At 48.8% G+C, this 12,804-nt stretch overlaps 1 protein-coding gene across 1 annotated transcript in view; it reads left to right on the forward strand.

Annotated features, from left to right (window-relative positions):
- ada2a (adenosine deaminase 2a) overlaps positions 1-12,430 on the forward strand; it is a 22,756-nt gene extending 10,326 nt beyond the window's left edge. Inside the window, exons 10-11 of the mRNA XM_079502186.1 lie at positions 11,145-11,347; positions 11,881-12,430. Coding sequence (XP_079358312.1) covers positions 11,145-11,347; positions 11,881-11,971 — 294 coding nt within the window. The 3' untranslated portion in view covers positions 11,972-12,430. The remainder of the gene's footprint in view (positions 1-11,144; positions 11,348-11,880) is intronic.
- Positions 12,431-12,804: the final 374 nt, after the last annotated feature.

The raw sequence follows: 12,804 nt of genomic DNA on the forward strand, positions 1-12,804 counted from the left end.
TCCAACCAGGTGGGTTCTGTAGAGGTGTGCCCCATCTCCAACCAGGTGGGTTCTGTAGAGGTGTGCCCCATCTCCAACCAGGTGGGTTCTGTAGAGGTGTGCCCCATCTCCAACCAGGTGGGTTCTGTAGAGGTGTGCCCCATCTCCAACCAGGTGGGTTCTGTAGAGGTGTGCCCCATCTCCAACCAGGTGGGTTCTGTAGAGGTGTGCCCCATCTCCAACCAGGTGGGTTCTGTAGAGGTGTGCCCCATCTCCAACCAGGTGGGTTCTGTAGAGGTGTGCCCCATCTCCAACCAGGTGGGTTCTGTAGAGGTGTGCCCCATCTCCAACCAGGTGGGTTCTGTAGAGGTGTGCCCCATCTCCAACCAGGTGGGTTCTGTAGAGGTGTGCCCCATCTCCAACCAGGTGGGTTCTGTAGAGGTGTGCCCCATCTCCAACCAGGTGGGTTCAAGAGAGGCGTGGCTGTAGAGGTGTGCCCCATCTCCAACCAGGTGGGTTCGCTTTCAGCCATTCAGGAAGAGGGGCGTGGCTGTAGAGGTGTGCCCCATCTCCAACCAGGTGGGTTCTGTAGAGGTGTGCCCCATCTCCAACCAGGTGGGTTCAAGAGAGGCGTGGCTGTAGAGGTGTGCCCCATCTCCAACCAGGTGGGTTCGCTTTCAGCCATTCAGGAAGAGGGGCGTGGCTGTAGAGGTGTGCCCCATCTCCAACCAGGTGGGTTCTGTAGATGTACGGATATAACTAAACTTTGCTGTTTCATAGCTTTGCTTAATTACTGATTCAGACCCTCCGCAAAGGGGTTATAACAAACAGGTCTGGTAACTGTGATTTAACACACACCAAGGTAACATTTATATTACTCAAACACACATAGCCTCGACGTTGCAATAATGCCCGTAAACAATCACTTGATTTTGGCCATTTTATTACTATTATCTCATAACACACTCACACACGTACAAACATACTTCTACTACACTTGTGTACAGTATAAAGCCTTATTTGCCTTGTCTGGCCCGTGTTAGATCTAATACAATAGCATGATGATCATTACAACAAAGGAATCTGGGACCGTGGCGTTTAGGTAATAACTGCGAACACAAGGGAAACACAAGATACATACTATTAATTCACAGATATAGCGACTGCATAGATGCATCATTTATGACTGAATTTAGAGCATTTAACGAACATATAACACATTAAAAGGACTTACTTAAACGCGTCATCCCGTTTGCTACATTGTTTCTGTAGGAATGAACGAACACATCGTGCCCCCTGGTATAGCTCGCCCCTTCCTCTGTCACCCGACACTTCCTATCCCCATACCATGTCCTGCCCTAGTATGAACTCGCATTCCTGGTATATAGTATTAGTAACACATTGGTAACACATTTACCCCCCAATTAGCTGTATTAATATCTACATCCCTGAGATATACTGCAATTGGTTGATAAGAGGATCTCTGTTCTTATATAACACAGAGTATTTACTGTATAGGCAGTGAACTTCATAATAGCACCAACACTCTATACATAAATGACACAACATGAAGTTACAAATATAAGCTGGGCCGGCACTTAATATTATAATGATCCCACTCACGGAATAAACTCGACACCTCCCACTTTTAGGCTACGGTTTGAAATAAACCCAGTAGGCTAAATAGATTCCCCACAATCATTTGCAAACAAAAACATTCAAACAAAAATAAAAAATAAGTATATCAATCATGCTTCTAATCGATGAAGGCCTCCGGATGGCACTCACCAGTTGAACTTATGAAATAATAAACCTAGTTTACTTTCATGCACTGAATTAATTTTGATCTCAATCTGACTGTAGGAGGTAGGCACCACCGCTTTGCTCCTTACTGAGTGACAAGTATGCCTCATCACCCAGCTGCCTCAAGTAAATACCCAACTGACTAGTCTTACTCGCGCAGCATGCATATGGAAGAGTTCGTTAGGGTATTTCTCAAGAGGTCTTTCTAGTCTAATTCACTGATCTTCAACCGGGATTAGGACAACCAGCCGCCGCACATCACGATGGAGGATGACGGATGGCCATGCCACCACGTCTTTCACCACCTGCGACCAACTGATGGGCAGACTTGGACATGTCCGCACCTTTACGTCCCTGACGACGCCCTGGTTATCTGGATTCACCTCCACGACACGACCCATCCGGAATCGACCTCGTAGAGCATTCTGGTCCGCGACCCACACCAGGTCGCCGACGGCCACGTTCCGTGCTGGAACGTGCCATTTCTCTCGGATGAAGAGATGAGGGCCCGCCAGCTGGCTCCACCGCTTCCAGAACTTGTCCACCTCGCGCTGGACCGCCCGAAGACGACTGTACGGGTAGCTAGGGAAGTCAAAGCCCAGGATGTCTCCCCTGGGCCCTGCCCGCCCCAACAGCAGAGAGTTGGGAGTGATGATGTCCACGGAATCCTCGTCGACTTGAGTTCTGGCTCCGATGGGTCTTTCGTTGGCCAGGTTAGCAGCAAGGTAGAGTAGAGTCTGGAACTCCAACGCCGACAGATCATCGGTGTCGCCGACGCTGCTCAACGCCCTTTTCAGAACATGGACGGCAGCTTCGGCCGCCCCGTTCCGATGCGGTGAGTCCGCTGGGCTAAACTCCCATGCCCAGTCGGTCCCTGCAACTGCTGCTCTTTGCTGGATCTGCTCCTTGTCAATGTCCCCTAGGAACTTGTATAGATCCTCCAATGCTGGCCTTGCGCCAACAAAGTTCGTACCCTGATCAGACCACAACTTTTTTGGATGGCCTCTCAGAGCAGTGAATCGCTGGTAGGTCTGCAGAAAGCCTTCTGTAGACAAGTCCTCAACTAGGTCTGCATGGACAGCCCGTGAGGCCATGCAACTGAAGACCACGCCCCAGACTTTTCTCTTAATGCGTCGCTTCACAGTGCCCCTGACAGTGTAAGGACCGAACAAATCCAGCGTTGTGTACTCGAACGGAGCTGCTGGACTTGTGCGCACTGTAGGAAGATTAGCCATCACTTGACTGGATAGCTTAGCCCCCCGTTTGCGACAAAACAGGCAAGAGTCGATCACCTTACGTGCGACCCTTGGCCCCTGAACCACCCAGGCTTTCTTCCTGACTCGCAGGAGTGTCCCAGCCACGCCCTCGTGGTTCGCACGATGGGCCTCCTCACACAGTAGTGTGCTGAGTCGTGCCTCGTAAGGAATGATGGGCACGCCCTGGCTTTCTTGGTCAACGGTCTGAACCCGGCCTCGGCATAGCAAGAGACCTGTCTTGTCGTTTTTACTAACTACAAGACGGTTTAGTGTCGTTGTCGGGAAAGAAATTCCCTCTTGGGCGGCAAGGCACAGCTCCTTAAATGCTGTGTCCCGCTCTCCGACAGAGAGCACCGCCCCCCACTGTACACGACTGCCGGACTTGAATAAGCCTCCGTGGCCGTGCAACACTCTGCGGACGTAGCCAACTGCCCCGCAGAGTTTTGACAGTGTGCTGCATCTAGCCAAGTCCATTTGGTTCACAAGGCCTGACCCCCACAGCTGTTCAGTTTCGTCATTAGATGCTGCCACAGAACCCCCATCACTGACTGGTGAAGGACCCCTGCTGACCGCTGGAGACCCCCCATTGTCTGGTGAAGATCTGCCACTGACTGGCGAGGACCCGCCACTGTCTGGCAGTGGCGCGGACCCCTGGTTCTTAGTTTGGGATCTAGTAACAGCAGCAGAGAATGCTTTCATTTTGAACACTTTTCTCTGCAATGTACTCACGATTTCCCGCGAGGAAGCAGCCACCTCAGCAGCGGACTTCATAGGCCATTGGTCGACTGGTCTGGCTAGGAACTCTGGTCCCTTTTGCCACAGGGAATCACTGTCTAATTGCTCAGGAGAACCCCCCCTCGTGACTAGATCAGCTACATTTTCCACCCCGGGAACCCACCACCAGTCAGTCACAGGCCCCGCCTTCTGGATTTCCCCAACCCTATTGGCGAAGAACGTTTGGAACCCATAACTGTCCCTCTGAATGGCACCCAGCACTGTCTGGCTGTCGACAAAGTGATACCACTTCTCGATTGTCAGCCTGCTATGCTTCAGCACGTACCCTTTCAGTCGTGCGGCAAAGACAGCACCGCAGATTTCAGCTTTCACTGCATCACCCTTTTGGTCTAGAGGAGCCAACTTGGCTTTTGACTCCACCAGACGAGTCTCCACCCCGCTAGCAGTTTCCCACCGCAGGTAGAGCACCGCTCCGTAGGACTCTGAGCTCCCGTCGGAGAAGGTGATGCCCCAGGGTTTCCCCACCCATCCGGGCGGAGTGATACACCTGGGGAACGTGATCGCACTCAGCTTTGCGTATTCCTCAAAAAGTTCAACCGCTCTCACGCGGAGATCGCTAGACAACGGTTGATCCCAAGTGTCTTTGGTCAATGACCCCGCCTCTTGGAACGCCCTCCTGACTAGAATAACGCCCTTCTGTTTCAGAGGCGTCACAAGGCCAATGGGATCATACAGCCCCGCTACTTGACTCAGCAGCATACGCCGAGTCAGAGGATCTGGCGTCTTCTCCGCCACCTCCTTCAGAGCAAGGTTTTCCTCGCTCCGCACTTTCTTTTTTCTGGCGGAAAAGTTTATGGCAACCATGATGAAGAGGCTGTCCTCCTTCACATGGTAACCAACCCCCAGAGCCTTATTGTCCTCCTCTCTCATCTGATTCGGAAACAACATAGTCTCTGGTTTCATTTCTCCATCTCCTTCCCTCCCACTTTGGCCTGACCGTACCCAGGGCTTTAGGTGAAACCCCCCGGTAGCCAGAATGGTTTTAACCCCCGCCAGTACCTCCTCCAGCCTCTGGGGGCAGTTGTGAGATAGAAAAATGTCATCTACGTAAGCGTTCTCCACGATTACGTCCCTCTCGTCAACCATGTGGGTGAACTGAGGTAGATACGCTGTCTCGCGCATCGCTATTTGAGCTATGCTACCCGCTGGACGGTCTCCCATATTGACCCGTACAACTGCATAGTCTTCAATCTTGCTGTCAACTGAGTCTCTCCATAGGAACCGGTGCAAATGTACCTCCCGCTCTTCTAGCCAAACGGAGTGGTACATTTTGCTTACGTCGCCAATGGCGGCGTATTCCCCCTCCCTGAAACGCAGCAACACTGCTCGGATCGGGTTCAAAACATCGGGCCCCTTCAGCAGGATACTGTTCAAACTCACGCCCCGGAATTCTTGACTACTGTCCCAGACTATCCTAACTGGCGTGGAAACTGAGTGTGGGTTTGGTGCCATAAGATGGTTGATCCACCAAACAGCCCCGTTCCACATGTCCATGGCAGCTTTAGACAGCTTGACAGCAGCACCTCTTTTGAGCATTTCATGCACCTGGCTAGCATAGGCCTGGTACCACACGGGATCTCGCCTGAGACGTTTCTCAGACTTTAAGAACGTGGCCTCAACCGCCGCCCTATTATTTGGTAAAGTAGACGGGTCCTCTTTCCAAGGATAGCTCGCGTCCCAATGCGACTCATCGCTGTGAGAGTCGCTTGTCTTAAAAGTCAGGCCCCTCTTGACAATCTCCATTTCTCTCTCGTCAGCGAGAGACATCTCTTTGCCACCAGGGGCGCATTTTCCACAACGACAACCCCCACACAGGGGATCGCATGCCGCGCCAATACTGTCCCAACGCCACCAAGACAGTGCCGCGCTGGTGTCGGTATGGCATGTAGCAGCCTTAATTTCAACGGCTCCACCTCTCATTGAAAGAGCAAAATGGGTTGACGCCCACTGTCCTGTGATCATTTCACTGGCGTCGAATAGAGACGGATGACATCCGCTAACCGTCTTACCCAAAATCCCCGACCACAGTACCAAATCTCCACATCTAGCCAACCGCTGTGGGGCTAAACGACCCTCACGCGCACTGATAAGTATTTCCACTTCCAGTGGACGTCTCAACTCCTCCGGATCGGTGCCCGGGAAAAGATCTGCAATGCGCCTAGGATTAACTGGACAATTGATCTTTGCAATCTCATTCAGACCATAACAAGTCATGTCATGGTCCAGTGGAGAAGAGCCCTTTTCCCCCATTGTCTTCAACTTAATGGAGTATTTTTTCGTCTTGAATGTCTTTCTCATCCCCCCAACGCCCTGCACGCTCAGAGTGACAGGTCTTCCTTTCAGCCCGAGCCTGTCTGCAGCTTTGTGGGTGATATAATTCTTATCAGAGGCGAGGTCAATCAAAGCCCCCACCCAATCACCGCTTTTCGTGGTTACTTCCAGCGTCATCATCAGAGCAGGCATCTCTCCGCCCTCAGTGCAGCCTGTCGCGGCTGTATTGTTCGTGTAAGCTTTGCGCACTATAGCTAGTTGCTTTGGCGTCAACTCGGCCTCAGCAAGCTTAAGTTCAATTTCATGTGTAGGCCCACGTGAGTCCCTCCCCACGCTACTAGCCCCCCCTCTCGCGCTGTCACTATTATTATTACTGGTGCTACTATCCCCATTACGTGGACGCGCCTTGGGGCACAACTTGAAATTATGAGGAGGCGACGAGCCGTCCCTTTTGCACTCACTTAACCTACACAGGAAATTGTCATTGCGCACTCTGCATTGGCCGTCATGTAGATATAAACACTTAAAGCATGCTTTATGTTTTTTCGCATACGCACGCCGGCCTTCAACGTTGGCTTTCATGAACATTTTACAACGGAACAATGCCCCTGAGTGATCGCTCTCTCCGCAGATTACGCACGAACCCCGCGCCTCCTCGCCGCTAAACGTAGCCCTTGTCGAAGCACGCTTCTCGCGCGCCCCGTTCCCCGGCTTATCATTCTGTCGGTCATTATTACGGCTACGTGGGCTCGGATCACTTCGTTTGGTCCCTATGCCTTTTGCATTTAATTGTTCTTGTTCAACGAGCACTTTTGTATGCTCGCGTAAGAAGGCAATGAAATGCGGGAACCTGTTTTGGCTATCAATATTATTATTCGGATTACAACGCATCACAAGCCACCGTTCTTGCATTTCTGGCGGCAATTTAGCCTCTAAATTGTGAATGACGAGCTGATTTTGAATGACGTCGCCAGCATTCAGATCCGCTAGATCCAGCACCGATTGCTCTATTAATCTAACAAGATGTAATGTCTCCTTTGGCTGGCCACTGCTTACAGCGGGCACACTTTCCAACTTCATTATAATCTCCTTGACAATCTGTCCTACGTTCCCATAGTGGAGTTCTAATTTTTGGTAGACCTCATCTGAAGTCTGGCAATAATCAAGCCTTAATTCATCATTTATCCTTTTATCAATGGAATCAATCAGTAGCTGGTAACGCATGTCATCACCCCATCCAGGATTGTCAAAGAGTGCATAAATCCTATGCCACTGTTTCTTCCATCTGAAGTATTGCATGCGTTCCCCACTGAATTGGGGTAATTTCATAGGCTGAGCAGCCAGTTTGCTACCGGCTGACTTCTTTCCTCCATTGTCAACGGCGAGAGGTACACTTTCTTGTTTAATTTCCTCTTTCATTTCTATTACTATTTCGCCTTTGTGCTTTAAATCCTGGAGATTGGCACTCTTAAGTGCCTTCAAAGCATATATCTCAGCTAATACCTTGGCCAAATTCTCGTCAGAAATGCAACCTTCCCAAGAGTTTAGTAACGTCTGCATGTCTGTTAATGATCGCTCAATTACACTCTCCAGCCCGTAAATAAGACTTAGGTTAATATCCTGTTCTTTGTAACGGTCAGGACGCGCTCTGCCTGCTGCCTCTGCCGCCCACTTGAGGGCGCGCTGCACAGAATCTTCTATGAACCGCGTCCATAAGTTTTCCTGCAATTCTGTCCGAGCCAAAAGATAGGATATCTTTGCGGCATTGAGTCTCGTACTAACGGTAGCTATGTCCATAGCGTTTTCATCAGCCTCTTCCAGTGCACTTTTATAATCCGTGCTACAGGTTAGAAGCTCATCAAAACCTATATCCATGTCTTTCAGTAAAGCCTTAAGTTCACTTTCGGACTTATGGGCAGCCGTACTTTTGGCTTTGGTCGTTAACCTTGTTAACGCGCCTTGGCTCGCCGAGCGCGCTTTCTTTAACGCATCTAAGGCTGCCATGGTTACACGAGGCTACTCGCTCGCCCCCCCCACCAACCTTGTCTCTCTTTTTAGATGGCCGGTCGGCGTTCCTCTCTGGCGGCCTGTCGTGCTGTGAAACATACACAATGCGTAGCCCCAATTCCTATGCTATTAGCGTTAGCATTGGCTAGGCTAGCCCCAACAACATCCAACTGGAGTTACCCTCCTTTAGCTTAGCATTAGCGTCAGTCAGTCCTCCTTTAGCTTAGCATTAGCGTCAGTCAGCCAGTTAGCCACCGTTAGCCTAATGCTAGTTGGTTGCTAGGCACAATGCAATGTCAATGGGAAGGTGGCTAGCTCCTCGCTTGTTTACAATTTAGCTTGGTCTGGTATACCCCCCAAAGTCAATGCACAGTTCCTTTCTGCAACACACAATCCCAGCGATATTCCCCCCAATGCACAAGCACTCATGTGGGCACTGAAACTCTTTATTTAGGTCGGCAAAACCGGATGCTTCCTAGCACCCAGGGCACAACCTCTTTAGCAGCAGGATCACGCCACTAGCATCCTTTCCCGAGTTAACTCAGGTCACCTCAATGGTACGGATGATTCCCGCAGATATCAGCTACTCCGGCAGCCTACGGGTTTCGGTCGCTGGTCCTTGGACACGGCGATCGATGACGGGTCAGCGGTGCTCCGCAAACGCTGGATGGCCGTCCCTCGTTGTCCTGCTTCTCAGCTAGCGTCACGCTAACAGCAGACAACCACCATTGCTCACGTAGTAGCTAAGCTAACAGCTAAGCTAACACGGGCCAATGGCTTTCATTAGCATTGCGGATCACACAATGCTCGTATTACTTTGAATAGCTACGGTGAATTAAGTACCGTTGCTTCAGTAACACGTCGGTGGGTTACACCGCAATGAATTATTACTCACCGGTGATTACACACGGTTAATTATTACTATGGTGAATTACACCACATTTAATTATTACTCTGGTGAATTACAGAGCATTTAATTATTACTGTACGGATATAACTAAACTTTGCTGTTTCATAGCTTTGCTTAATTACTGATTCAGACCCTCCGCAAAGGGGTTATAACAAACAGGTCTGGTAACTGTGATTTAACACACACCAAGGTAACATTTATATTACTCAAACACACATAGCCTCGACGTTGCAATAATGCCCGTAAACAATCACTTGATTTTGGCCATTTTATTACTATTATCTCATAACACACTCACACACGTACAAACATACTTCTACTACACTTGTGTACAGTATAAAGCCTTATTTGCCTTGTCTGGCCCGTGTTAGATCTAATACAATAGCATGATGATCATTACAACAAAGGAATCTGGGACCGTGGCGTTTAGGTAATAACTGCGAACACAAGGGAAACACAAGATACATACTATTAATTCACAGATATAGCGACTGCATAGATGCATCATTTATGACTGAATTTAGAGCATTTAACGAACATATAACACATTAAAAGGACTTACTTAAACGCGTCATCCCGTTTGCTACATTGTTTCTGTAGGAATGAACGAACACATCGTGCCCCCTGGTATAGCTCGCCCCTTCCTCTGTCACCCGACACTTCCTATCCCCATACCATGTCCTGCCCTAGTATGAACTCGCATTCCTGGTATATAGTATTAGTAACACATTGGTAACACATTTACCCCCCAATTAGCTGTATTAATATCTACATCCCTGAGATATACTGCAATTGGTTGATAAGAGGATCTCTGTTCTTATATAACACAGAGTATTTACTGTATAGGCAGTGAACTTCATAATAGCACCAACACTCTATACATAAATGACACAACATGAAGTTACAAATATAAGCTGGGCCGGCACTTAATATTATAATGATCCCACTCACGGAATAAACTCGACAGTAGAGGTGTGCCCCATCTCCAACCAGGTGGGTTCAAGAGAGGCGTGGCTGTAGAGGTGTGCCCCATCTCCAACCAGGTGGGTTCTGTAGAGGTGTGCCCCATCTCCAACCAGGTGGGTTCTGTAGAGGTGTGCCCCATCTCCAACCAGGTGGGTTCTGTAGAGGTGTGCCCCATCTCCAACCAGGTGGGTTCTGTAGAGGTGTGCCCCATCTCCAACCAGGTGGGTTCTGTAGAGGTGTGCCCCATCTCCAACCAGGTGGGTTCTGTAGAGGTGTGCCCCATCTCCAACCAGGTGGGTTCTGTAGAGGTGTGCCCCATCTCCAACCAGGTGGGTTCTGTAGAGGTGTGCCCCATCTCCAACCAGGTGGGTTCTGTAGAGGTGTGCCCCATCTCCAACCAGGTGGGTTCTGTAGAGGTGTGCCCCATCTCCAACCAGGTGGGTTCTGTAGAGGTGTGCCCCATCTCCAACCAGGTGGGTTCTGTAGAGGTGTGCCCCATCTCCAACCAGGTGGGTTCTAGAGGCGTGGCTGTAGAGGTGTGCCCCATCTCCAACCAGGTGGGTTCTAGAGCGTGGTTCTAGAGGCGTGGCTGTAGAGGTGTGCCCCATCTCCAACCAGGTGGGTTCGCTTTCAGCCATTCGTTCAGTTCAGCATCGTGTCATCACTATGGCTAACTTTTATCTGTCGGAACTTGCCACCGTTGCCTGAATTGTACTGGGGCCATATTACTCTATATTCATACATGAATCTGAAGTGAATTAACTTCACAGACGATTATCTATATTGGATATTATCTATAGTAGATAATGGTCACTAGAAATGGTCTAATAGAGAAATATAATGAACCAAAAATGTTGAAAGGCCATGGTATGACTTTAGAACACACACACACACACATAGGTTTATTGTCTCCACCAGGCAAAGGCATGGGGAGAGTATGTTTTGCACTCTGTCCGTCCGTCTGCGTCTGTCCGTCCGTCTGTGTACAGCTAACATCACAAACGCTATTATCCTGGTGTAGACCTGTGCCCCGAGGGGCACTCTTTCTAGTGTTGGTAGTGTTTTCGCTACCGTAACAACTCAACATGTCCTTTGTGATCATTTCCAAGGTGTTAAAGCTGTAACAACTCAACATGTCCTTTGTGATCATTTCCAAGGTGTTAAAGCTGGTTGCAGATCTGAGGAACCATCCTGCGGCCGTGTTGTTCTCAGAGGGTCATCCGGTGGTCATCAGCTCTGACGACCCGGCGCAGCTCGGAACCTCCGCCCTCTCCGACGACTTCTATGAAGCATTTGTGGGCTTTGGAGGCATGAGGTCTCACATCGGCACCCTCAAGGAACTGGCAATGAACTCCATCAAGTGAGTCTGTGTGCGCGCGCGTGCGTTACTATACTTGAGGGTAAAATGTCCCAACTAGTATCGTATCATGTTTGAGAAATGGACATTGTGAGCACCCTGGTCCTCATAACATAGATGGCTGTTTTATGGTTGCAAAAAAGATTTAGTTTTTTAAACTAAGAAAAGATTGGCTGATGTATACTTAGTTTTATGCCCGTGTTGTGCACCGAAAATAGCAGATTTATTATTTAACACGTTGCGAGTTTGTAGATTGTCTATTTTCGGTGCAAGACACTGGGTGGCCAACTACATATAAATATTCCAAAGAGTTGCAGTTTTTCCATAATCACGGACCCACACATCGCTCCTTCATCTATTATCTGATAAAGATGGCTTTTGAAAATGGTAATAAATGGCATTCATAATTGCCATCCAAGCACATTTGATTTGTGTCAAATGTAAAGTGCTTTATAAATCAAATATATTATGAAGTATAGTAATATCATTGTGTGTACATGCATGCTTGACATGTCCCCTTTTTGTGTTTCATTCAGATACAGTTCCTTATCCCAGGAACAGCAGCAGGAAGCCTTGACGTTATGGCAAAGAAAATGGGACAAGTTTGTCTCTGAGAACTCCTTTTAGTAGAGATGCAATTGTCAAACTTTTTTAATTTTCAAGAACCCCCTGGTTTGATATTCATTAAGCCTCGGAACCTCCATGTTGACACAAATGTTTGTGTCAATTTAATTCTGGGGAGTTACAGACGCATAAGGTTCCACTTGGTTCCTAACGAATCAATCATTTAGCTAGGGAACACCTGGAGCCCTCTTAAGGACCCGTGGGGGTCCCCGGAGCACCTGGAGCCCCCTCAAGGACCCCTGGGGGTCCCCGGACACCCTGTGGAGAACCACTGCTCTAGAGTTGGTTTTATTGTCCTCCTGCCAAACGTTATTATTCTGTTAATGATGAGAAAGAAAGGACTTTTTGTAATGCAGTAAATTATTAAAATAAATGTTTCTACAATATGAAGGGGGGGTTGCCTTATAGCCAAACCAAGCCTGTGACAAGCACACAAGTAGCACATAGTGAAGCCAGATTTAGGGGAGCTCAATTTGTCTTATTTATCCCTAGTGGAATTGTAAGGCGGCATTGTGTAATAAGGCACTGCTTTCTAGCCTAGGTCCACTTGAAATTATCGGGATTTGATGAAAGAAAATATTTTCAATCACAAGAATGTAGATTACTTTTTTTCTTTTTTTTTTAAATGTTTTTTTTTGTGGCTTTCGCCTTTATTTTATATTTTTTATGGAGGGACAGACGGTAGGCTGACAGGAAATGGGGAGAGAGATGGGAGGATGACATGCAGTAAAGGCCGTTGGGATCGGGAGTCGAACCCGCGGCACACTGCCAGACTGGATTGCCAGCCATGGTGCCTGGACCGCTGAGCCACGGCCCAGGCCGAATGTAGATTACTT

Source organism: Electrona antarctica (assembly GCF_951216825.1).
Source record: "Electrona antarctica genome assembly, chromosome: 5".
NCBI lineage: Eukaryota > Metazoa > Chordata > Actinopteri > Myctophiformes > Myctophidae > Electrona > Electrona antarctica.